This window comes from Lutra lutra, chromosome 11 (genome assembly GCF_902655055.1).
Source record: "Lutra lutra chromosome 11, mLutLut1.2, whole genome shotgun sequence".
In the NCBI taxonomy this organism is placed as follows: Eukaryota; Metazoa; Chordata; class Mammalia; order Carnivora; family Mustelidae; genus Lutra; species Lutra lutra.
Window position 1 is genome coordinate 3,372,141 of NC_062288.1, and position 26,662 is coordinate 3,398,802.

General features: G+C 53.3%; 1 protein-coding gene across 1 annotated transcript in view; it reads left to right on the top strand.

Annotated features, from left to right (window-relative positions):
• Window positions 1-26,662, top strand: part of ABCA13 (ATP binding cassette subfamily A member 13) — a 340,662-nt gene that overhangs the window by 168,354 nt on the left and 145,646 nt on the right. Inside the window, exons 37-42 of the mRNA XM_047695838.1 lie at window positions 2,741-2,875; window positions 3,823-4,003; window positions 6,523-6,741; window positions 10,348-10,544; window positions 14,208-14,365; window positions 15,389-15,619. Of these exons, the coding sequence (XP_047551794.1) occupies window positions 2,741-2,875; window positions 3,823-4,003; window positions 6,523-6,741; window positions 10,348-10,544; window positions 14,208-14,365; window positions 15,389-15,619 (1,121 nt within the window). The remainder of the gene's footprint in view (window positions 1-2,740; window positions 2,876-3,822; window positions 4,004-6,522; window positions 6,742-10,347; window positions 10,545-14,207; window positions 14,366-15,388; window positions 15,620-26,662) is intronic.

Sequence of the window (26,662 nt, forward strand, 5' to 3'; positions counted from 1 at the left end):
TCAAGGGCTGGTTTCCTGATCTCTCGGACTCCCCATGCCTGAATAATAATAAAAGCTACAATTGAAAACACCCATTCGCTGTGCCAGCCCAAAGTCCCCTCTCCCTCCCACATTTCCAGAACCTCTCTACGAGGTCTCAGCAAGCTGAGAGTCACTGTTTGCGAGTCTGTGGTGGGCAGCAAGGCCTCCCCAGCCAGGGCTGGGTAGCAACAGTTTCGCTGTTGCTCTCCGCGTCCTTCTGTCTGTCTTGTCCGTGGAGTGATGGGGTGGGTCCAGACCCCTACATGTCTCACCCTGGTGTCTGAGCGGGAGGTCTGGCCTCCTGGCCCGCCAGGTTCAAGGTCAGGTGCAGATCCCCGTGCCTGCGCAGAGCTCCCTGGCAGACATCTGGTCCTCTCCAAGTCTTTTCGTTTCATAAACTCTTCTTTATGTGCTTCCAATTAAATTTGATTTCACTCGATATGTCTAGTTTCATTGACTTCTGCTTTTATCACTGTCAGTTTTGGGGGGCAATGCTAATGAGTTTCCTGCCCCGCGCGAGCCAGTAGGCAGCTTCCCGGGGCGGTGAAGCGCTCCGGAGAAGCGCAGGGCCTTTGCATATATTAATGTGCCCGGCTACATATGGTAATGTGAGCGGGAAGCCCGTGCTCATGCAGTGCTCATGAAACACGTCTGGATTTACAAGCAACAGCAAAGAGCAGAGGACAGCGTCGGAGCTGAGTGGCCTCTCTGCTAGCGGATTTGGCAGCCTTCCTCCCCCACCTCCGTCCATTTACATTAATAGATTAATTAGCAGGACTTTAAAAGTACAAACAGATTAGAGCTGGGATGGCTTAATTAGCAAACTGGCCATTAATATTCAATTTGTTTCCAGTTTCAAAAGGCCCCTCCCGTGTCTCCCGTCCTTTCCGTCCCTGCAGCCATGACCCCAAATCAGGTCTCCGTGGACCTCCTGGGGATGGTTCAGGGGTCCTTGAACTCCTGTCCATGTGTCCAGGTGCTGCCTTTGCCCTTGCTCGTGCAGACTCTGATCTGCCCCCACCAAGGGCATGTGAATCTGTCGCCCACTTGCCCATCCAGCAGGCGGCGCCCACTCACAGGGATGCTGTCAAGGACAGTGACCCGAGGTCACGGAACAGGGTCCCTCAGCAGAAGACGGCGGCTGGATGCGGGGGCTGGAGTAGCAGCCACCAGCTCTGGTTGAAGAGTCTCCTGCTTCCTCTGTTGGCTTCTCTCCTTTTATTTCTGCGAGCTCAGCATGCATGCCCCGGGCAGGAGCTCTGCCCTCCATTCCCATGCATGTCTCGTTTGGGTGGAGGGCCACGGCGTATTGTCACTGCTGCGTGCAGAGAGGCTTGTACTGCAGGGCTGCTGCATACAGTTCAGCAGCCTGTGTCCTTCCCCTGGGAGGGAGAGGTGGTCATAGACCCCCGCGCTGCGCGGTCGCAGGCCCATGTGAATGAACACGGGGGGCTCCTGGGCAGGGTCGGCAGGGAGAGCATGGGGAGGATATCATCATGCGTGGGCTGCTCGTCTCTTACTGGGGAGGGGTAGTTAGTGGTTTGCTGGAGTCTTGGAGAACATTCCGCTACTTCTTGCACATTTTCCAGGGCTGGTGTGATGACCCGGGCTGCGTGGCTTAACCAGAGAAATCCAGTCTCTCCCGCCCTGGAGTCTGGAAGGGGCCCAAGGTCCAGGCATGGACAAGGCCGGTTCTCCTGAGGTCTCCCTCCTTCTCCTCGTGTCCTGTTGTTCTGTCCGCGCTCCCTGTGTGTGTCCTAATCTCTTCCCGTAAGGGCACCAGATCGGATGAGGGCTGACCCAGAGACTTCACTGAACCTTAATTATCTCTTGAAAGCCTTCCTCCAAATACTGCCCCATTCTGAGTTCCTGGGGGTTCGGATTGCAGCATGAATTTTGGGCCACTCAGCCCAGGTTGTACCAGAAGCGACCGTTATACAGGATACCAGCCCCGCACCCTCCTTCACTTGCCCGTTCTGCTTTGTGATCACGTCTCTGAATCTTTGGCTTGGACAGGATGAGGTCACCCACCTCCCCTTGCTGGGGGGGGTCCAAGTGTCAAAACAGTCTTCACGTAGGCCCTTATCTCTTTAATCGCTTGGAGGATTTGGAACACGCATCGAATTTAGGCCAGAATGGATGTGTTAAAGAAAATTGAGAGGTGTTAATAATTAAATCCACTTTCATTTCAACATATAATGAGGGCAAAGTGACTATTAAGTGGGCCGGAATGAATTTGGAGAGTACGTTTGAAGAATGTCGATGTTTCATATGGAAATGTTGCATTATGTGTTCTTCTTTGTCGATGTTTTAATGGATTAATTCCTTCACGCTGTTAATCCGTGTCTAGGAACCATGCAAACATCAAAGACGGGACAAGAGAGTGACAGCTCCTTAATGGGGCAGCGGGGCTGGGCGAGCTTTCCTCTGGGGAACATTCAGCAATCGTTCAATGCTACTTTTATTCTTAATAAATACCAGCCTGTTCACCGAACACTTGGGGGAGGGAGGTGTGGGTCAGGCTGAAGACGGAGCGTGGGGGCTCCCCACAGGGCTAACACCCTGTCCCCCAGATTGTCACTGGGTCACACGTGGGATGCGCCTTCAACAGTTTAACATGGAATAACATTGCGTATTAATTAGAAAAGACATTCTCGTACAGAATCTTCCAAGTAGAAAACAAGAAGTCTACCGATTTTAACTGTGTCTTATTTTTTAGGAAATTTCGGCTTAAGGAAACCGTGGTATTTTCCCTTTACTGCGTCATACTGGAAGAATTTGTGGGGTTTCGTGGAAACACCACAGGCGCCTGGTTCTGACCTGTCCTTCATCAACGAGCACTTTGATAACAAAGGTCTGTGAGGGGTAGCGGTATTAGATATGTGTCTTCCCTTCTGGCAGGTTTTGCTTCTGCTTTTCATCTGGGTCGAGGCACTGTAACTGTGTACACCTTCTGTGGCTGTCGCCTGGCCAGGGCTGGTCTTGGGCTCAGAAGCACAGCTGGGGGCCAAGTGGCCGGAGAGAATTCCCTGATGATGCTTAGCCTGGGGGCCAGAGCCCTGGGGTGTTACCCCCCCTACCCCCACCTGCTGTTTGCAGCCTTTCTGTGTGCTGGGTGCAGCAGGAATGTGTGTGAGATGCTAAAGCAAAGGGGGACAGCTGCCCAGGGCTGTGGGCTGTAGACATCGCCAATGCTAGTGTCTCCAACATTGTCGTGAAAGCAAGACCATCGCTGTCCCTTACAAGCGAGGAGCGTGCGGCCAGGGAGACAGGGCAGGACCCCCGTCCCTGTGGCCCTCTCTGTGTCACTTACACCTGCTGGTCCATGAAAGTAAGACTTCGGGGACAGTCTGTAAGATATACAAGCTCCCATCATGATAGTTGATACCACAGTCAACATTGCAATGTTTTTTTGTTTGTTTGTTTGTTTGTTTTAAAATTTTTATTTATTTGAGAGACAGAGTGAGCTCAAGCAGGGGGAGCGGCAGGCAGAGGCAGAGGGAGAAGAAGGCTCCCCGATGAACAGGGAGCCTGATCCCAGGACCCTGGGATCATGACCTGAGCTGAAGGCAGCCGCTTCACTGACTGAGCCCCCCAGGTGCCCCTGCCACCAGCCATTTCATTTAAGTTTGCCGTTAATCTAATTTCTCCCTTTGCTTTTGGTAAGGAAGGGTTTTGAGTTGCTGTGTGTTTCCCAGAGCTACGGCTCAAGTCCACGGCAGACCCTGGACTGGTGCACGTGAGCATTACCCTGGGGGCTCGTGGGGTCCGCCAGGAAGAGTCTGTATCTTCTCTTCTCAGGGTCTGCGCTGCAGAACGGGGAGGGGAAGCCTGGAGGAGGCCCCCCAGGTGTCGCCCTGGTGTCCGTGACCAAGGAGTACGAGCCACACAAGGCAGTCGTGCGGGACCTGACCCTAACCTTCCACAGAGACCAGATCACTGCCCTGCTGGGGACCAACGGCGCTGGGAAAACCACCGTCATGTGAGTCCCATTTCATCCTCGTCCCACATGGATTTTTAAGAACAGTCTCAGTTCACGTGAGATCACACTTATTTTCCTTCATTTCTGTTTGGAGACAGAGGACCGAACCCCTCCCCCGAGCCGCTCCATGCTCTGGGTGGACAGTTACGTGGTGGTGGTGGGGGGGGTCTTTTCCCTAATTCTTTTATTCCCAGCAAGTAATGTGCCATGGTTTTACTTTGGTGTTTGAGAGCCCAAGGACACTTCTCACTGTCCTACGCTACATTGAATTTTGCTCACTTATCTGGGAAGATGAAATTTGGCATGATGTCTGCAAATGTTTTAATCGCCTCAGTAATTTTGTTTTCATGTTCTGCTTTTTGTGTGGTTATGTTTTTTTTTTTTTTTTTTTTTTTTGTGAAGTCTTGATTTTTGGTTTGGGGTCCACTGGTTCCAGATTTGATTAAAGAATCCAATCACGGGATCCCAGAGGAATAAAGAGCTTCAAAGTGGGGGGCTCGCAAAGCAGCCCGAGGCCATTTAGGTTAGACCACGGACATTGCCAAACTTGTCCTGCGAATAAACCCGTTTCTCTGTTCTTTTTCAGTAGGACTAAAGCATGCTTAGTTAAACAATGAAAAGGACTATATGCGTCAAACTTCTTTTTTTTTTAATATTTTATTTATTTATTTGAGAGAGAGAGAGAGAGAGCGAGTGCAAGCAAGGGGAGCAGAGGGAGAGGGGGAAGCAGGCTCCCCGCTGAGCAGGGAGCCCTATGCGGGACTGGATCCCAGGACCCTGAGACCATGACCTGAGCCAAAATCAAGAGTCAGAGGCTCAACTCACTGAGCCACCCAGGCACCCCCGCTTTGAGCTTCTTTAAAAAAAAAAAGATTATATTTTATTTAAATTCAATCAATTAACATAGAGTGCATTATTGGTTTCAGAGGTAGAGGTCAGCGATTCATTAGTTGCGTTTAACACCCCGTGCTCTTTCTGTCACGTGGCCTCCTTCATGCCCGCCACTCAGTTTCTCCACCCCTCCCCCACCTCCCTACAGCCCCCCAGCAGCCCTCAGCGCGTTCCCTACAGTTACGATTCTCTTATAGTCGGCCTCCCTCTCGGACGTCCGTTTATTTTATTTGTGTTCCCCTTCCCCTGTGTTCATCAGTTTTGTTTCTCAAATTCCACATAGGAGTGAGATCATGTGATCATTGTCTTTCTCTGATTGACTTACCCTCCTTTGAACTTCTTGAGAAAAGTAGCAAAATAACATGCAGAAAGCTTCAGAAATCTCAACGAGGAGGGAAATCAAAAGAGAAAAAAAAAAAAGAAAGTTTTCCTCTTGGTGTCGATGCTGAACGGAGCTGGAGAGGCCACTGAGTATGTTTGCCTTGTTTTCGGGTGGGAGTGAGCATTCCGCGGCACGACGACTCTGAAAGCCAGCCTCCCACATCGTGCTCTGGCGAGCTCGCGTTTCTTAAAGCAAAACCTGGTGTTTGCGTTCAGCAGAACAATTAGACTTAAATTTGGAGTTTCTCCAAGTTTCGAGGTCCCTGCCTGCGTTCCTTTGGGGACACGTCTGGGACGTGTCTGAGTCGCTCTGGGCAGTTTGCTGAGCTCCAACCCCCGTTTGGCTCACGCATGGGTGACCATCATGGTGGTGAAACAGAGCACGTTTCCCCCTCTTGGTGCTTTCCTGTGCCCCCCGACCCTGACCCCCAAGTGACCACAGATCGGAGGTTTGTTGCTGTAAAGGAGGCTGCCTTTTCTAGAATGTCATGTAAATGGAATCCAGTCTGGCTTATTTCATTGTGCTGATGCCTGGAGGCTTCCTGGTGGTGGTGATGCGTCCATGGCTGACCGCCTGGCCCTGGGCTCTGTAGAGCCCACAGGGTTCTTGTCTTTGCTCCCACACTCCTGGTGTGGGTGGCAGGTGAGTTCATTTCCAGTGGCTGTGACCATCTGCGGACACACATTTCCCCGTGTCTTGCATAAGTACTTAGGGATTTGCTACATGCTGTGGTGGGTGTATGTATAATTTCTTAGAAATGTGAAAGCAGTCTCAAACCTAAATAGTAAATGTCCTGAGATAACGGGGTCTCCCGGCTTCCTTAGGTCGGTTCAGACCAGCGAGCTTCCAAAGAGGGCCAATTGAGGGAGAAGCAGAGTCCCCGCTGAGCAGGGAGACAAATGCAGGACTCGATCCCAGGACCTTGGGATCATGATCTGAGCTGAAGGCAAATGCTTAACGACTGAGTCCCCCAAATGCCCCAAACACACCTTTCTTGAGCTGGTTTCCTTATCTGTAAAACGGAGCTGGATTTATAATGTTAAACTCCCATGCACTGGTATGGTCTCTGATCAGCATATTGAGGGAGTGTAAACATTGTCATAAACCCACGTTTCCACAATGAAACCAGCCAACGTCCCGAGGAGTGGAAAACAGGCGGGGGGGAGGTCGCCCTGGGGAGGCCTGGGTTGCCCGCCTTGGAAGCAGCCACTGCCTCCATCCTCTGCTGATTTCTTTTCTCTGGCAGATCTATGCTGACGGGACTCTACGCTCCCACCTCTGGAACCATCATCATCAATGGCAGGAACCTACAGACAGACTTGTCCTCCATCAGAAAGGAGCTGGGCGTGTGTCCACAGCAGGAGGTCCTGTTCGACAACCTCACTGTCCGTGAGCACCTGCTGCTCTTTGCCTCTGTAAAGGCTCCACAGTGGACCTGGAAGGAGCTGAGCCAACAAGTCAGTAGGTCAGTGCCTGGCGTGTCTTCGTCCTCCTGCTCTCTGCCCCATAAAATAGTGGTGGGTGTAGGAAGAGAGGCTTTAAAAATATCTCTGATGTCTTTATTTATGAGAAGAAAACCCTAGCAAATTTTGTTTTGTTTTGTTTTGTTTTTTAGAGAGAGAGGGAGCACAGGCAAGGTGGGGCGGGAATAGTGGCAGAAAGAGACAGAATCCCAAGCAGGTTTCATGCTGAGCAGGGAGCCTGACACGGGGCTTGATCCCATAACCCTGAGATCGCGACCTGAGCTGAAACCAAGAGTCGGTCGCCTAACCGGCTGAGCCACCTAGGCTCTCCCTGAACTAGCAAATAGCTCTTACCTGTGGAGTCAGGACACCGCCGCCAGCACTGGATTTCCAGAGAAGGTTCTCAGGGAAGACTCTGAATGGGACTTGGTCTGTCCTCTGAGGGGAGGTACTTCTGAGAGGAGGTGGGGGGCACAGGTGGGAATGTGTGGCCCGGGCTGCGCATGGAAGGTTTTTGTCTGGGGCTCTGGAGATGACAGATGGGGGGTGGGCTGAGAACTGGCTGCCAGGAGTCCAAGTGGTCCTGAGGAGGGGGTCGAACTTCCTCACACAAGCAGGTGCACGTGGGCGGGTGGGGTTGGGGGACAATCAGCTGTGGCCCTGGTAGGCTTATCCTGTGACCCCAGAGCAGAGTGCGCAGCGCTGGGAGAGACTGGGGGCAGAGACCACTGTGAACAGGGCCCATGAGAACCCACATGGTGGCTTATGACCTTTGGTGGTATTACTGGAAACCGAGCCAGGCAGGTGAAATGACTTGCCACCCAGTCCCCTAGCGCACGGCCGCCGTGTCCCCCTGCCTGGCCCTCCCTCCCCGGTCAGCTCACAGCTGTGCAGTGCTGCTGCAGGGATGCGGGGGTCCCACCGCCTTCCTGTGGCCATGCTGGGTCCCAGCAAAGTCTGTGACTGCACTTAAGTCAGGTTCCTAAACAAGTGTCTGGGCTTCATCTTTTTTTTTTTTTTTTTTGGATGTAGGCGACCATAATAGTTCCCAGTGTGCTGTGTGTTACTTAGCAAAGAAGCCAGTTTTCACAGGAGCAATCAGAGTGAGATCATGTTTTAGGACAGTGCTTCTCAGTGAGGGGGGGCGGAAGCTGAAAGCCAGGGATTCGGAGCCAGCACAGTCCGAACTGGGTCCCGGACAGGCCCTCGATTGTGTAGGTCTGTTAGCCTGTGCTCCAAGGGAGGTGGGATCCCCGGAAGAATCTTTAGAGAGAGTGTCTGTCAGGAGGGCAGGTCGCTACTGTTTTGCCCTTAAATTGGCCTAGAGGGGATAAGAGAAGTCCAAAGAGGAACTTTATCAGGACTTTAGGTGAGGAGATGTCATTACGTGGTCTCATAGGCTCTTGGGCTTGTGGGGCATGCTGGGGGTCTCCAGCATGACACTGGTAGGTCATTGGTGATAGGTCATTGAGGTCCTGAGAGCGGGTAGACAAGGGAGGGCAGAGGGCTGAGCGCTGGGCACTTGGACATGAAGACAGTGGATGGATGAGTGGTACCAGCCAGGGGTGAGAAGGAGAGACCATGAGGGAGGAGCGACAGTCAAGCACATCAGATGCTGTTCGGGGTCAAGGGCAATGGAGACTGAGGAACCACTTGTGGGTTTAGGACATGGGGGGGTCCTTGGTGAGCAGCAGGAAATGGAAGCAGTTTTAGGAACACAATGGGGAGGAAGATGTTCTTGGAGCCCATTAAAGAGACAGTGGAGAGAGAGGGAGCAGAGGGGGACAGTAACAAGATGGAAATGTGATGTGGGGAGAGGATGGGTGTTTCAAATACAGAGCAAGTGACCTGAAATACAGAGGATGACCTGCCTGGGAGCTGTCTTGTGTGCTGGGGAGAGGGGATGCCAAGGGGCTCAGGGCCCGCTCAGGGGAGATGGAAGGAGGTCAGCAGAGCGTGGGGACATCACACTCGCAGAGGAAGGGAGGGAAGGCCTGGGGTGAGTGGAGGACAGTGGGCAGCTGAGTGGGTGGGGTTGAGTGATACCGGGGGCCATGATGAGCTGGCGTCGACCTCTGCGGGGGGGGGGGGGGGGTGTCACAAAACAACAAGGTCCAGGGTGCTGCTGGCTGTCAGTGAGTGTGATGGGGTTCAGGCCTTGACAGAGATGGGAGGGGTTTGGGGCTTGCCATAGAGATGTTCTTAGGATGCACATGCTTGAGGTCACCTGATCTCTTACTGGCTCTGTTTCTGTTTGTTTTCTCCGCCGACTGATCTCTGGTTGGTGTGAGTGAGGTGGTTTTAGGAGTCATATATATGCTATATATAGCATATAACTCTGCTATAGTGTGGTCACCAGGTGGGAGTGGTGACCTCATCGCCGTGGGAACGGAGGGTCTAGACTAGAGGTTGTCTACTGAAAATGAACCATTTGTCCCCTCCTCCCAACCAGAGTGCTGTCTCCAATGGGAACACCTGAAAAGCAGGCACCTAAGTGACTGGTATAAATTTTGGTTGAGATTCACCCGATGGAAAATGCTGAGTCACACTTGCACCAAACACAAGGAGAGTCAGGCCCTGGGAAGTCCCATGAGCTCGTCCTGGGCCAGGATGGAAAGTGTGTGACTAATGAAACGGACAGGACACATTTATTTAGGGATCCGGCAAGGAAGTCCTTGGGATTTCGACCAAATCTTTGCCTAGGATTCTGGAACTTTCTGGAACCAGATGGTTCTTGACGCTCAGCTCTGTAGAAGCCTTATGATTCATCTCCCATCCAGCTTCGTGTCTGACTGGCTGTTGGCGATCCGGGAGTGAGAAGGACGCCTGCAGCTCGGTGGGGGCGGGAATCGACTTCGGTCTGAGTGCCCTGGGCAAGGCTTGGGGAGGCCGCTGCTGGCGGGGGCCATGTCAGATGGCGAGACAGGGATGAGGATCTGTGGAGTCGACAGTGGACAGTGGGATGCTTATTTGTGAGCAAAGAGTCACCCACAGAAGGCGAGGCCTGGCTGGGGAGGCTTTCCTTGCATGGGTGTCTGAGACCAGGAGCTCTCGCTCGGACGCTCCCCGGGAGGGAGCCGGCGGCTGACTTCCATAAGAACGGCAGCTGAAGAACCGTGCGTTGCTGGCAGCATCTCCCAGGAAGTTCTCCATCAGGAAGGCATGTGGCTGCCAGCGTAGAGCATGTGGGCTGGACGCACCGGGATTCCGCAGACCGTCCCTCGGTGGGCGCTGGAGCTGGGCCTCTGCCTCACTCCCTGACCCACCTCGCCCCCAACCAGCCCACTTGCTCCCAGCATCCCGAGGAAATGTAGGGCCCTTGAGAATACTCTCCACCAGGGAGGAGATGAGCATTTTCCAGAAACAGCCCTTGGTGGATGCTGCTGTCCAGGCCTCACTCGGGGACTGTGGGCAAGATTCCACCTGAACCTGAAGAAGGTCTGTGCCACCATGTCAGGACTCATGAGCATGAATGGATTCTAGGCCTTCTCTGGGGGTCTGTGGCTCACACGTTCTTGGCCATTATTGGTCCTTTTTGGTGGGCCGAAATCTGCAGCAAGGCTTTCTAGCATTCAGGGGGAAGAGTGAGGGCTTTGTTTTTCTTCCAGAACTCTCCAGGACGTGGAGTTAACGCAGCATCAGCACAAACAGACCCGCGTCCTGTCTGGAGGCATGAAGAGGAAGCTGTCCATCGGCATTGCCTTCATTGGCACTTCGAGGACTGTGGTTCTGGACGAGCCGACCAGCGGGGTGGACCCTTGCTCGCGCCGTGGCATCTGGGACATTCTCCTCAAGTACCGTGAAGGTAGGAATGGGGTGTCCTTCCGCTGTGCCTCCTGTAGATCTTGTGGAAGGAGCCAGATTGAGCCCCATAAGGACACATTACCTTATACAGAAGAAGGAATTGTCACAAGAGGGTATAGAGATCTATCTGTTAATTTTTATTATTTATTTATTTATTTAAAGATTTTGTTTGTTCGTTTGAGAGAGAGACAGAGCACAGCAATGGGAGAGGCAGGGGGAGAGGGAGAAGCAGACTCCCCACAGAGCTGGGAGCCCAATGTGGGGTTCGATCCCAGGACCCTGAGATCATGACCTGAGCTGAAGGCAGAGGCTTAACCATCTAAGCCACCCAGGTGCCCCTATTTTTTTTTTTTTTTATTTTTAAAAAAGACTTGTATTTATTTAATCTCAGAAAGAGGGGGAGCATGTTCTCAAGCTGGGGAAGGGGCAGAGAGAGAGGGAGAGAGAGAATTTCAAGCAGATTCTGTGCTGAGTGTGGACCTCGACTCAGGGCTCGATCCCATGACCCCAAGGTCATGACCTGAGCTGAAACCAAGAGTCGGAGCTTAACACACAGAGCCATCAGAGCCCCGAGGTGCATCTGTTCTATAACATCTCTGGTCTGTGAGGATTGGGCCACTTTGTGTCTCATCTCCTAAACCGACTGTGACCAATGCTTGGTAGATGTAATTTTAGTAGAAATCGTGTTTATCCAAACTGGGTGCTGTTCTGGAACCCCATGTTGTTAGAGTAGGTGTTCTAGCTGGAGTGTGGCACGAGCCTCCTCTCCTTTGGTGAGGGAAGCAGGGCATGGAGAGGTGGGCGTGTGGATGGCGCAAGGCTCCAGTGGAAGCTCGCTGAGCCCCGGGTGGCCGGGGGTGCTGGGCTAGGCCTTCTGGTGTCCCATATGTCCAGTTGAGGCTTTGGGTGGGCAGTTACTGACCCCACCTGTGGCTCTTTCTCTGATCTTGACAGCTAAGAAGACTTGGTGTAGGTATTTCATGTAGAAACACCCAAATTTGGAAGGAAGCTGCAGGAGGAGGGACACCGGGCTTGGGTATAGGAGTGTAATGGAACGGTCACCACCAACTCTTGAGAAACTGTTCTGCTTTTTCTCTCTTACCTTTACGTGTGGAACCTTCTGACCCCACCTAGAGCCTCTGTGTCCCTGGGGAGATGAGGACTTGCCACGTGAGACATACAAAGACAAATAACCAGAAAGATACACCCCATGTTTCTTAGCATTCAGAGGGCCGCACCCAGAGGACTCAGGCCATTATCTCTGTCCTGAGGAAGAAAAGATGCCTCGTGTGTCCCTTATGCATTGTCATAAGACCGGGATCAGGGAGGAGGATGACACTGAGGAAACATGAAAAAGCCATCGTGTTCCTTTCTGTCCCAAGAACATGGGGACTGCAGGCCTGGAAGACAGCAGGGGAGCAGGAAAATGGAACAAGCCAATGTGACCTTCTGTTCCTTTCTGGGCATTGGCCTGAGTGGGGGGAGCAGTTACACCAACAAAGCGAGGCTGTGTCCATGGTATGGGCTCATGTGACCTCATGCAACCTTGCCATGGTCCCCGAGGCCAAGCAGGGCGCCAGAGCCCAGGCAGGCACCCACAGTTGGTGTCCCACACATTTGTAGGCCCTGGGCATGGGCACAGAGCAGGGCACAGTGTCTTCAGGGAAGCCAGGATGAAGGCTCAGGGGCCAGCCACCAGCTGGACCCAGGTGAGGCCCAGGGAGCAGGGGTGCTCCGTGCTGTGACCTGACCCTTTTGGGGCTCTGCCTAAACTAGGAAGGTCATTGCCCCAAGATCACAGGATGCTGACCACAGTGCCGGACATCCTGGTGCTTACTCATTGCTGTGAGAAGTCACAGAATGGGGACCCCCGAGCCTTCTGTGCGTGGGACCCCGAGCCCCACTGGAGGGATAGAAGAAACAGAGATGAAGCTAATTCAGCCTGCACTGAATGGTTTCTCTGCCTTCCCGAGTGGGGCTGATAAAGAAGACAGGCGGAAGCAGAGCAGCACATGCTTCCATTGTCTCTGAGCCCGCGGTCTCCGCACGCATTCCATACCCAGCCTGCTGCTCTCGTTGGTTTTAAAAATCAGAGATGGAGTCTTCTAGGCTCAGTGGTCAGAACACCGAGTCGTGAGCATAACAGTATCTTCCAACAGCGAACCCAACGCGATGCGATTCTCAGAAACAGACCGCTGTCTTCAGACTCTGTTGTTACACTTCCTTGTTGTCAGTGAGTAGTGATTTTGGCGTTTGGAGAGCCAGTCAGTAAGACGTCAGCAGATGACATAGGCGGGACCACAAGGAAATCAATTCTCAAGAGTCAGGATGTGTGGCTGGTCCTGGACAGAGCCCCAGACCTCCCGGTGTTTGGGATGCGGATCTGCGGGCTGGACAGAATCTCTCCCTGCTGGGCAGCACGACCCCGTGTGGGCACAGCGGTGCGCCCGGGGCTCGGGGTACCTGGGATCTGATCCGCCGCCGTTCCCTCCCTCCTGCGATGCACGGCGCTGAGCCCTTGAGTGGGACGGGGCTCCCTTGGAAGAAGTCAGGAAGAGAAAGATGCCCGAACAAACTAGCGCATGATGAGCGAATTCTGTTCACACTCCTGCTGTCCACGCATGCCCAACCCTGGAGAAATGATCCTATTCCTCGGGCATCAGGGTTCTCGCTTGTGGGATTTTGGGAGGAGGAGATGTACTGTCTACAGAAAGGCGTGGCTCAGTATGGGCAGCTGGGGGTTCGGTCAATGACACTTTATTGTTACTAAAATAGACAAGAGGGGCGCCTGTGTGACTCAGTCCGTTAAGCATCTGCCTTTGGCTCAGGTCATGATCTCAGGGTCCTGCGATCCAGCCCCGCATCAAGCTCCCTGCTCAGCGGGGAGTCTGCTTCCCCTTCTCCCTCTGCCTGCTTCTCCCCTGCTTGTGCTCACTTTCTTTCTATCAAATAAATAAATATAAAGTAAAAGACCAAAAACAACAATTGTTTCTGCAAGAGGTGGCCCCTGGGCTCTGTGAGGTCTGCTCCTGGGGCGTCCCCTGGCTCACGTCCCCACCTGCCCATGTCCCAAGCCCACTGTCTGCAGTCAGAGTAGCTGCTTCTCTCCTGTCACGTGTGATGGGCGAGTGTGTGTGGTCACATCATCCCAGACCCTGGAGGAAATCAGAGCAGACCGTGGCCACTTGCTCTGCCTTAATCAAAATAGTGGCCACTTTGGTGGAATAAATATAGCCTTCCCCATAAATGGCTGTGAGATTATCCTCTGAAGACCCGTGACGGGGCCTGAGTATCAGAGGAGAGACAGAGATGCCCTTCCAGCCTTTTTAAAAAAAAATTTCTCCTCCACGGCCTTGCAGGGGTGTGCCTGCGAGTGCAGCGGGGGTGACCAGACATGGGCCCCTCTGTGTCACCCTCTGTGCATGTCCCTGGCCCCTGTGACTCACCAGGGGATGGAGCATTTGTAAAAATAGCATAAAACCCCAGGGACCCGCAGAGGAAGAAGCATCCCCTCCAGTCTGTGGCCAAGTCACTTGTGTGCGTCTCTACTTTTTTGGATGTAAAAATTAGTGGTGGTCTTTGAATCATCTCTGGGCCCCGCTCCCCCTCCCCTGCCCCAAGGCAATTACCGTGCCAGCTCTGACCCGTCTGTGTCGGGACGTAGGTCGGACGATCATCTTCACAACCCACCACCTGGACGAGGCGGAGGCGCTCAGTGACCGCGTGGCCTTCTTGGAGCAGGGCCGGCTGCGCTGCTGTGCGCCCCCCTTCTGCCTGACTGAAGCCTATGGCCAGGGGCTCAGCCTGACCCTCACCAAACAGGTAGGAAGCTGGAGCAAACCGGAAAGTGCTGATTCTGCATCTAGTCTGGTCCTTGATGCTCCCGGAATCCAAAAGGAGGCCTGGGACAGGTGCAGGGACGGGGAACTGGAGCAGGAGGGAGGCAGGATGTGGTGACGGTGGTGTCTGCGGTGGGCTCAGAGGCTGGCAAGGTGGGACTGGGGGAGGGCAGCCGTGGGGCTCCCGGTGGGTTGGGACAGGGGAGGCTGAGCTGCGGGCGGAGTCACTGGTGGCCCCGGGCAGAGTCACTGGTGAGGGGTGGGCTAGAAATGGAGTTGGTAATTGAGTCAGAGCCTCTGGGCACAGCAGCTGGGATGCAGAATGAATGTCCCTGGGCTGAGCAGGGCCGTGAGCCCCTGTGACCACGGTGCATCATGACCAAGTGGAACCAGACGGGGGTCAGAAGTCCCTGACAGGTACCAGCCCATCCCGTGTCTGGCCAGGCAGCATCATGGGCCAGATGCTCCAGAAGTGTTTTTCTGACAGTGAGGGTCCATCTAGGAGGCTAAAGCTTTCCTCGAAAGGAGCAGGGATGAGTAGGGTAAAAGGCCCATGTCAGAGGTCCCGTCAGCACGGGGTGGGCAGGAGTGGCTCTGGGCTTGGGGTCCAGGAGGTGTGGGCCCTGAGTCAAGCTTCCTCCCTGACTTGGGGTGAGTATCTCACTGCCCTGCAGTGGTTCCTTCCCTCTGTGGGTGGGAGACCCTTGTCCCCCTTTTAAGAACACCTGGCCCCATGTCCTGTACTCCAGAAGGGATTCTCCCCAGGAGCGGGATGTGTGTGTGTGAGTGCAGCCTCCCCAGGCCTGCCCGACGTGCCTGGGAACCAACACCAAGGTGGGAGCGGGAGGCTCCTCTCCGTCGGAAACATTCAACGTATCCTTGCAATGCTTGTGGCTCAAGTGATACCTCTCCCTTTCGCTGCTTCGCACTGGAACTTTGCGCGTGAAATCGGATGACGGAAACTTGGTGTTTTGGGACTAAGGCTCCTCCTTCCTTTTTGGGACAGCCTTCTGTTCTGGAGGCCAATGACCCGAAGGACATCGCCCGAGCCACGTCTCTGATCCAGACCTACATCCCGCAAGCTTTCCTCAAAGACAGCAGCGGCAGGGAGCTGGTCTACGGCCTTCCCCAGGACGCGGACAGGGCCTGCTTCAAAGGGCTCTTCCAGGCCCTGGAGCAGAACCTGCACAGTCTGCACGTGACGGGCTTCGGGATCTCGGACACCACGCTGGAGGAGGTAGGCTCAAGCGCGCTTTCGAGAACTGCTCGGTGCCCAGGTGCGGGCAAGGCTGTGGGGAGGCGCGTGAGGGAGAACACGGCCGTTTTTACTATTTCCTGGTTGCGATCAGTGCCGGGCCCCACGGCAGCCAACAGGCAGGGTTAGCTCGCCCCGTGCATCCCTACCGCTCTTTAAGGAAAAGGCGTGTTTTTAGATTTGTGAACTGTGATACCTTGAGGAAGTTGGGGGATGGTGGGCCACGTCTCCTCACCTGGAGGCGCCCTTGCCTTCCTCTGTGGACCTGCTTCTGCCCGGCGCCCACGGCCCCACGCTGGCAGGAGGAGGAGGTGTACAGGTCAAGCTCGTGAACTCCTCTGGTTCACCGCGAGCCCCACTCCGCCGCCCTGTTCCGCTTCCCTGTCCCTTGGGACTGAGCTGAGTGACATCCCCGCCTCGTGGCCAGTGCGAGGCAGGGCCGGGCATTCCCTCCTGGAGGAGTGGCCACGGGTGTGACCGAACCAAAGGCAAGGGCTGTATGGGGGCCTTGGGGTTGGCTGAGACCAAGTCGAGTTCTAAGTTTATATTGTTGTTATTATAGAAAATGCTGCAGATTTAGAATAAAAATCCAGTGACCCTGGGGCACCTGGATGACTCACTCTGTTAAGGGTCTGATTCTTGATTTCGGCTCAGGTCGTGATCTCAGGGTCATGGGATCAAGCCCCGCGTTGGACTCCAGGTGAAGTGTGGAGCCTGCTTAGGACTTTCTCTCTCTCTCTGTCCTCCTCACCCGAACTCTCTCTAAGCAGAACATAAAGATCCAGTGACGCAGACTAAGATTTAACGTTCTGGAAGGGATCCTGGACCCCGTCTCTTTATGGGTCCGGACTAGTTCCAGGGGCGGTGAGCTTTGTAATTCATAGTTGGCCCAGAATCTGAAAGAATATTAGAAACCTTACATGAGAATTAAAATATCACGACTTTCAGAGTGTCAGAGTCTGTATTTGGATGGATTCGGGGGCTGGAGGCGCGTCCCTGGTTTAGCCTCGTGAGAGGAGAAACAGCCGTGTACGTGTGAATCAGCATGGTTCCAAGTAGACGCAGCCCATGGCAGCTTTGGTCTGGAATAAAATGGTCATGAAAGGTTGTAAAACATAACAAGATCTGCTATATTCCAAGCTATTTAAATGCAAATGCTGTCCCTTGTTATTTTTCCCATATTAAGGGTGAGGCTCAGAGAGGCTGGCTTCTTTACCCTAAATCCACAGCTCATCAGCAGCAACGAGGTAGGGTCCCTGAATGTGCCCATGACTTTGCAGGAGGTGCTGTGTGTCTGTTTGACTCTTCTGCACCCCATGGCACCCAGCGCCATGCCCCACACCAGCGTTTGCCTAATAAATACTTTCTGAATGAACCGTGAGCAGGACACTTCAAAAGATATGTCCAGCTTCTGGGAGAGAGCATCGTAGTGGAAAAGACATGTGAGCACTGCCCCAGCCGGTGCTAATCCAAATCCGTCTCCTTCCAGTGCCTAGGGCCTTGGATAAATCACTCAACTCATGAGAGGCTTGGGTTTTTGATCTTTGAAATGAAGTAATTAGAATGGTTTGCTTGGTTATTCTGTGCACTAACAATAACACATAATATATCTTAATGTTTACAACAAGCCCACCAGAAATGGTAAAGATTCTTCCTGCCCAAGGAAACACGGGGTGTGAAATCGTTGTTGTGGCTTTGGAGTGACAGTGGAGCAAAGTCGCATCTTCTTTGGGGACTCGGGGCAGACGTCAGGTACTCTGTGGAACAGCAGGAGGCGGGGGAGTTTCCCAAGCCCTTGTCCCCTAATGGGGTGAGGCAGGGCGGGTCTGGTGTGACCCGTGGATGTGAGTGCAAAGCACCGTAAGGCAGCTCAGTAATCGGGGGCTCAGGCGGGGCGATGCCACACCCCAGTTGTCACCATCTTTTGGACCCTGGATGACAAACCAGCTACTGTACCAGCCAGCTAGCAACCGCGATGAGCGGGGTCTTGGGAATCACCATTTCCCTGCAGACAGAGAGACGCCGACTTTCAGAGCTATGTTGCCAGTTTGGGTTATTTGAAAAGGAAAAAGAAATTTTTTTGGTCTTTTCTAATTGTTTTTATTTTCTTAGTAAAATAGGAAAGGAAGACGTCAGCTGTGCATGAGAAAGGGGAGATTTATAGAAAATACTTCCTTTGCACTGTGAGGCGGGGCTCTTGCCGGTGAAGCCCAGACTGGCTGCGTGGCGGCATCTGTCCGTGTCCGCAGGCGCTCCCGGTTCTGCACGTGCTCGCACCGGCTGAGCATGTCCACGGCCCGTGTAGGTCGCCACCCGAGAAGAGGGCAGGGCTGCCTGGGGAATAGGGGACAATTTGGACCAAACACACTAATTGATAAAATAACGAGCATTCACCTTCGGCATTTTACACTTGCTTGCTCACCAACACACACGCGTGGCAGGAAGAACGCGTGTGCGCCCCGTGGACACGACGTCTTGTCTGTTGCTGATGCAGTGGGCAAGCTGAGGAGTCCTTGCGATGGTTGTCCTTAGGTAGAGCAAAATTTTGTGGCGTGCTGGGCTTAACTGGTGTGTGAATTAAGCACGAATTTAAGCACAGTCAAACATGGGGAGGGGGTCTTTGTGATCCGTGTGGATGCTCAGCGTTTAATCCTTTGTTAACTGTTATGCAATCGATAATTCAGGGCAAATGTACGGTTATGGGGAGGCGTGTTAATAATTACAGTGTATATAAGATGCCTACATATTCTTAGTATTTCTTTCCCTCCCTCCTTCTTCCTTCCCTTGCTCCCTCCTCTCCTCATCCCTCCGTCTCCCCTCCCTCCCCCTCCCTCTTATTTCTCCCTCCCTCTCTTCCCTTCTTCTCTCCCTTAACCCCTCCCTCTTCCTCTCTTCCCTCCTTCCCCTTACCCCTCCCTCTCTCCCCTTCCTCCCCTCTCTCCTTCTTCCTTCCTCTTACCACTCCTCCCTTTATCCTCCCTCCCCCATCTTATCCCTCCCTTCCTTTCTTCACACCCCTTCTCCTCTCCCCTTCCTCCCTCTCCTTCTTAACCCTCTCTTCTTCTCACCCCTCCCTCCCCTCTCACCTCCCTCCCTCTCTCCTTCCTCCTCTCATTCCTCCCTTCCTCCCCCCACCCCTTCCTCTCCACCTTCCCCACCCCTCCCTTCCTCCCTCCCTGCCTTCTTCCCCTCCCTTCCTCTCACCCACATTCCCTCCTTCCTTTCTGCCAAACTATCAGGTCTGGTTCCAGCCACAGCTTTGGATTAAATCAAAGAAACTTCTGGGCCAGGAAAGGTGTCAGCTCTGCCTTCTACTCATTTTTGTATGCTTGTATCGCTCCTTTTATCTGTCAGAATCTTTTTTAAGCCACTCATCTCCTTTATAGGTGTTATTTTAGTAAAAGCCAGACAAAGCAATGGGACATTGACTCACAGGGGCCACAGAAAGCTGCTGTTGCTGAGCCTGAGGTCCAGTGAGGTGACCTCTGTCAGGGTCGACCATGGCCAGCCTGGCTGAGGCAGGACACCAGAGGTCACCCACACCTTCAACATCAGGAATTCTTAGTTTCTGATAGGGTTTAGTGGAAGCAGAAACTAGGGCTTTGTGGTTGCTATTCCCAGGGTGGTGATGACTACCCCGCGGGGCAGGCTTCAGGGGTTCTGGCTGAATCCAGGGGTCCCGGTGCCCAGGTGCAGAGCCCCTGGGTTGGAATCCTAACTCCAAACCATTGGCCGAGTGTGTCCCTGGGAGCTACCAGGAGCCACAGGTGAGGCTGATGGGACGGGCTCCTGGTGCAGCCTGAAGGGATGCCAAGAAATGTCCAGGAGCTGCCCTGGAAGGGTCCTGGGCTGGGTGGTGCCCCTGCGTCCCTTCCAGATGGGGGCTCCCCTGGGTCCTCCGTGCTGTGGGCAGCTCTGGGTCTGGGAGCTGGCTTTGTGTGGGGACCCCCTCCTCCCTGGAGAGAGGATCCTTTTACAGTGATGTGCTGGGCGACCAGGGTCCTGATCTTCAGTCTGATTGGAAACGCCTCTGCATTTGCCGTTGTTTAATAGGAGCTGCCCAATTAAGATATTGATCTTAAGCCGTGTCGGTTTTTCCCATAACCACTCCTCCAGTGGCCACCTGCCTTCCGCTGTGAGCGGCCCGGTGTGGGTGGGCTGAGATTTACAGTCAGGGTGAAGCTGGACGCTCCCTTGGGCTACAGTGCCACTCCTCCTCATCGAGGACATAGAAATTCCTCCTAACTTTCCCACACTGTGTGTGTTGGGATCTGATAACATGATAATTCTGAGACGGATCACAAACAGCAAGGAATCACGCAAACATGAGGACTTCTCAGTATCACTCGAGTACTGCTATTTTAATCCAGAATACACGTGCACTGGTATATTCAGAAATTAAGCATTTCTGTGTTTCAGTCCTTCTAGATTTTTAATGTTATGACAATGCGTCATCATGGCGTAACTTCTGAAAATTCTTCTGTTGTTGTTGTTTAGATTTTATTTATTTTTGCCAGAAAGAGAGAGAGAAAGTGAGTGCGTGCACATGGTATCATGACATGGGCGGGGAGGGGCAGAGGGAAAGCAGACTCTTTGCTGAGCTGGGAGCCCGATGTGGGATTGCATCCCAGGACTCTGGGATCATGATGTGAGCTGAAGGCAGACGCTTCACCGACTGAGCCACTGAAGCGTCTGGAAAATTCTTTTTTTGTTTTTTTTTTTAAGATTTTATTTATTTATTTGACAGAGAGAGAGATCACAAGTAGGCAGAGAGGCAGGCAGAGAGAGAGGAGGATGCAGGCTCCCCGCTGAGCAGAGAGCCCAATGCGGGCCTCGATCCCAGGACCCTGGGATCTTGACCTGAGCTGAAGGCAGAGGCTTTAACCCACTGAGCCACCCAGGCGCCCCTGGAAAATTCTTTTTTAAAAAAGATTTTATTTTTAAGTCATCTCTACACCCATCGTGGGGCTTGAACTCACAACCTTGAGATCAGGAGTCACAGGCTCTACCTATTGAACCGGTCAGGTGCCCCCTGGAAATTCTTTTGATGCTAATTCCTTAAATATCCCTATTTCTTATTTGTATTTGCCTTTCTTCTCCAAAATATTCTTACTTATACCCATTGATGCGCCTTTGGTAAATTTCTTAATCATCCTCATCTTTGCCCCCTTTAAAAAAAAATCCTTTATTGATGTAATTGTGGTACCGTGAAATCCACTCAGTAGATTTTAGCAGAGGCGCGGGGTCGTGGGACCATCAGCACCAACAAAATACGGAGAGATTCCGTCCTGACCCCTTCTTCAGGGCATAATCCCTCCCTCCAACTTGCTTCTCGGCGACCTGCTTTTTCTTTTCTTTCTCCAGATTCCCCCATCCCTTGTCCTTGGTGCTAATCACCCCAAAACAAGCCCAATAAGAAGTGAAGAGCCTCCTGCGAATCACTCGGGGGATTCGGACGAGCTTCTCCGTTTCCTGCGGTCAGTCCTGCCCGCTGCGCTCCGGCCACGCTTTGCGCGTGAGAGACACGGAACCCGCGCGGGTCCGCGGCGCGAACCTTGCTTTTCTCTCGCGCACGCGCAGACGCTCGAAAGACGCTCTCCGTCTTACGGGCAACCGTAAACCAAGATGCGAAATACAGACTCAACAAAATAGAGTATTAGAGTCTTCTGACTTCTTTGACAAAGGTATCTTAAATTGGAACACGATTAAGCCATTTAAAAATTTTCTTTTGTTTGATGGAGTCTATAAAGTATCTATCTCAGCCAATTTTGTCTTTTTACACCGGGCGGGATTGACTTTCTTGTCTTGTGTCTGTGATCGATCCGCAGTGAGCATAGCTGTGGGCACGTGGCCTGTGCTCCCGCTTTGTCCCCCTGTGTGTTTCCTGAGGACACTGCTGCAGGTGCACAGGGTCTGCCGGGGACACCCTCGCCTCTGCAGCTACAGTGCGGGTTTCTTTTTAAACCCCAGTAAATGTCCTTGTGATTCAGGGCCCCTAGACGGGCTCCCAAGCCAGGGAGGCTAAGACGTAAAAACCTGATGTTGTGGTCACCATGTGTGTCCTAATGCATGGAGCAAACCTTCCTTGGTGTGGTTGGGGGGCCGGGGAGATCTGGAGACCCCCGGCCACCCACCAGCTGTGCACCAGAAGTACATGCAGAGCCAGCTCTGAAGCCAGGGCAAAATCTTTCGATGTCATGCAAATGGAGTGAATTTTAGATTTTTAGTGGTATATATATATATATATATATATATATATATATATATATATATACACATCTGTGTGTATATATATATATATATAGAGAGAGAGAGAGAGAGAGAGACTACTTTTTAAAGCAGTTTTAGGTTCACTGCAATACGGAGAAGGTACAAAGATTTCCCATGTGTCTCCTACCCACCCCAATTATCCAGAGCCTTCCCAATTATAAACATTGAAGTACATTTTTAATAATTGTGACGTGTTCAGTAATCTAGAAAGAGCCTGCCTGTGTGAGACAGGCCGTTTCTTCCCATCCAGCCTGGTACGTCCTGTGTAGTGGGTTCCCTTTGTACCTCTGTCAAGAAAGTTCTGGATGTCAGTCCCTCGGGTGCATGAGCTCAGATGCCCGCATCCCACAGAAGGGGATGGCAATTTCTAGGAACCAAGGATTTCTGTAGAGTCTTCGCCTTCCGGTTTCGATTGTGCCTCTCGTGTCCCAAGGAGCAGAAGCATCGGATCTGGGGTCATGACTGAGGCGCATCAGGTGTCTCCTTACTCTGTTACTCTGCAAGAATGCCTATTTCCAGGAGGTTGGTGACCTCAGTGTCTCTGCAGATTCCAGAATAACCCTTCTGCACCATGAGCCCCCACGCGGGTTTGTCCTCCTCACAGACCAGGTTCTGCGTTTGGGGGCTGCCCTGTGACAGGAGTGGCATGGTGGCTTCTTGCTTCTGACTGCCCGAGATGCGCGAGGCGGTCTGCTCTGTGGGGCGGCGAGAACGTGGCTCAGCCAGGTCCACGGCACCTGCTAGGCGTTTCCACTGTGCAGCTAATTTTCCTTTGCTCTTCATTTCTTTTTTTTTTTTTAAGATTTTATTTATTTATTTGACAGAGAGAGAGATCACAAGTAGAGAGGCAGGCAGAGAGAGAGGGGGAAGCAGGATCCCTGCTGAGCAGAGAGAACCCGATGTGGGGCTCGATCCCAGGCCCCTGAGACCATGGCCTGAGCCGAAGGCAGAGGCTTTAACCCACTGAGCCACCCAGGAGCCCCAGCTCTTCATTTCTCATTGTTTCTTGAGGACGCGCCTTGAGACTCATTCAGTTCCCATTCCTCATGGTGCTGGTTCGGGTCCCCTGCCCCGTCCCCAGCCCGAGTGCATTAGGACCCTGACATCTGCCAGTTGGTGGGTCCTCTCATTCTGTGACTCCTTCTGCATTTATTGGTCGGCATTACACAGAAACAGAGCACGTTCTCTTCACCCCATTTACTTGTCTGTATCCGTAAGGAGTCGTGGCTTCTTACACTATGCACCGCCACGGTCTGCTGCGATCTTGTTCACTTGATGCTGGGATCCTACTGCATGTAGCCAAGCTGGTTTTGCATCTTTAACGTGTCCCCATTACATCTGCATGTCTTCTTGCTCTCTGACATAAGGGGGTGCTCCGGGCACATCAGGCTGTCAGGTGCAGGCCTGATAGTGGGGCACCACTGCTCCCTGCTCCCATCCTGGCTGTGGCTGGGGAGTCCCTGTTGCCCGGCTCTTTTGTCTCCACACATTGAAAACCAGGAGCTCACCTCCACGCGGCCCCTCCAAGGCCCAGCCAGTCACACTGGGTTCTTCCGGTGTCCCCTCTTTGTATGTGTCCCTCGCGCTCTGACTGGGCCACACGCGCCTTCCGTTTCTCAGGGTCTTCCCTTGTTTGCTCCATCCACCTGCACATGGTCGATCTCCAGAAGCTGCTTGAGCACCAGCGCTCAAAGACCCGCCTTCAGAACCTGGTCCCTCCCCTCCAGGGGCCATGGGTCCCTGTTTCAGAGTTGCACTGAGGCATGGGGTCTGGTGCTGGGATGGATGATGGCCCCGAGAGTGTCTGTGTCCTTAATCCCCAGACCAGAGCTCATCAGCCGTACAGATCTCTGGCCCGGAAGGCGAAGGTCATCCTGGATGGGGCGGTGTCATCAGAAGCGAGCCTGTCGGAAGGACATAGGAAGATGTCGGGTGGGAGGTGATGACTTTGCAGAGGCCAGGATTGGGGTGATGAGCTTTGAGCGTGGAGTGCAGGGCCCAGAACATGGGCACTAGAGCCTGTAGGCGCCACCAGGACCTGTGAAAGGCAAGAGGTGCATTCCCTCTCGGGGTGCACAGAAAGAACCAGCCCAGGACGTCCACGGTAGACTTTCGACTTCCAGAGCCATCCGAGGATAAATTGGCACTGCTTGAAGACCCCATATTTTCAGTCATTTGTTACACCAGCCATCGGGAACAGAAACGAGATCCTCCAAATTGACATCCCACTGCGTGCTCCATGAGCCGCATCGGGGGACAGATCTGCCCGGACTGGCCAGTGACCATCACGGTCCTTAGCACCGGAGCTCTCTCCACGGGTTTTACCATCTTAAAAGACTTTCTTCTGGGGAACTGATAAAACACACAGCTGTGTTCAGGCTGTGGCTGAAGTTTGGGAATTCTTCCCGTGCCTGCATGGGTGGGACAATGCCGTCCCTGTCCCGCAGAGTCAGCTAGCCTCACGGATGGCGCCAGCGCTGCGCATCTCCGGGATGAAGTCCATCAAACTGACACTTTAAGTGCAGTTTGAGTCCGGGGGCTGAGACGATGTGACGAGGGGGTGGGCCTCACCCCGCGGCCTAAGAGATCAATGGCATACTCCGTGTGGAGCTGACCTCGGGCTGCTGTCAGGGCTCACACCCCACAGCGCTCCTCGACTGGGAAAGCATCAGCCCACAGACGAAGATTCTGGAACCTTTGCACGTGCCGCTCCTTGAGAACAAAGAGCGGTAATGCCACACGCTGGGCCCTTCAGTCGTGCTCCTGCTGCATTATAAGTCATTTCCACACTGGCCAGTGCCCTTGAGATTTCGTTTCTTCCCCCTGTTTTATTGACATGCACTGTGGTATGCGGTTAGGGCGTGCGACATAATGACTTGGTCTGTGTCTGTGTTGTCGGGATGGCTGTCGGCAGCCCCGCCCACGTCCTCCCCTCCCACGGTCCCGCCCACGTCCTCCCCTCGCACGGTCCCGCCCACGTCCTCCCCTCGCACCGTCCCGCCCACGTCCTCCCCTCGCACCGTCCCGCCCACGTCCTCCCCTCGCACCGTCCCGCCCACGTCCTCCCCTCGCACCGTCCCGCCCACGTCCTCCCCTCGCACCGTCCCGCCACGTGCCTCCCCTCGCATGGTTCTTCTCTTCCGGAAAGAGCTTCCATAACCTACTCTCTCCGCAGTGTTCAGCTGCAAAGCCCGGTGCTGGCAACCAGAGTCTCCACACCATGCACCAGCTCCCCGGGACTGACTCGTAACTGCGCCTTTGTATCTTTTGACCCCTGGACCCACGTGGCTCCTGCGCTCCCCCAGCAACCAACGGGTCTGTTCTCTGTTTCTTTCTTTCTTTTCTTCTTTTTAATATTCCACTTATAAGTGAGATCATCGGGTATTTTTCTTTCTCTGACTTACCTCACTTAGCACAACTCTCCACACTATCCACGTTGTTGCAAATGACAGAAGTCCTTTCCTGTTTATGGTTGCATAATATTCCATTGAACGCACGTGTGTGTGCATGTATGTGCACGCGTGTGTGCACGTGTACGTGTGTGTGTGTGTACACACGCATATACCGCCTCTTCTGTATCCGCTTATCCATGGATGGACCCTCAGCCCTCGGGCTCACTCCGCGTCTTGGCTGCTGAAACGCGGGGAGCGGCTGTCTCTTCAATGCGGTGTTTTCACTTCTGTTGGAAGAATTCCACGTGGAATTGCTGGGTCACAGGGTAATTCTGTTTTTCACTGTTTGAGGCCCCTCCGTACTGTTTTCCCGAGTGTCTGCACTGGTCCGCGTTCCCACCCACAGCACACGTAGGGCTCCCTCTTCCCCACATCCTGGCCGACAGCTGTGATTTCTTGTCATTTGGATGATAGCCATCCTGACGGGCCAACTGGTTTCCCGTGGTGGGTTAGGTTTGCATTTTCCTGACGCCGAGAGACAGTGAGCATGTTTTCATGTGTCTGTTGGCCGTCTGCGTGTCTATTTGGGTCGGCTGCCCATATTTTAAAAGATTTTCTTATTTGTTGGGAGAGAGAGCAAGGGTGAGCAGGGGGACGGGCAGACAGAGAGGGAGAGACTCAAGCAGACTCAATGCTCAGCACTAAGGCCGACACAGGGCTCGATCCCACGACCTTGACATGGTGCCCTGAGCCGAAATCAAGTCAGATGCTCCACCCAACTGAGCCATGCCATCACGCTGAAATGAAAATCTTTATAAATGCCCTGGCTGAACGCTTCTCACTTGAGGCCTCAGGGCCCTCCTCGCAAATGGGGGTAACAGTCCTGGTGTCCCTGGTTGGGCTGTGAATTAATTGGGGTAACACATCATGGGCTTGCCCCTTCGTACTTCCTCCTCCTCCTCCCACTTGTCTCCTCCCAGGACCAGGCGTCGGGAGCTTCCCTTGGGCGAGCACGTTCTTTCCGCTCTGTCTAAAACGCACTCCCTGCTTGCCACAATTCTGACCCGTGTCTTATTAGTAGTATTTATCCTAAGGGGAAACTAAGTCAGAGAGGCAGAATCGCTTTCCCCAGGGGACACCCTGGCACCATGCTGCGATTAATTATTAATCAGTATTATTATTATTGCTGGTGGTGGTTCCCGTCGTGGCCTTGAGGCTTGCCTCTTTTCCTTGGGGTCTTACTGGGAATCCACGGGGTTATCTTACAAATACAAGTGAGCACACCAGATCTCAAGAAGCCTGCTGGCCCTTGACCGGGGCAGGACTCGGGATCTCTGTCCGCAGGATTCTGTCCCAGACGGAG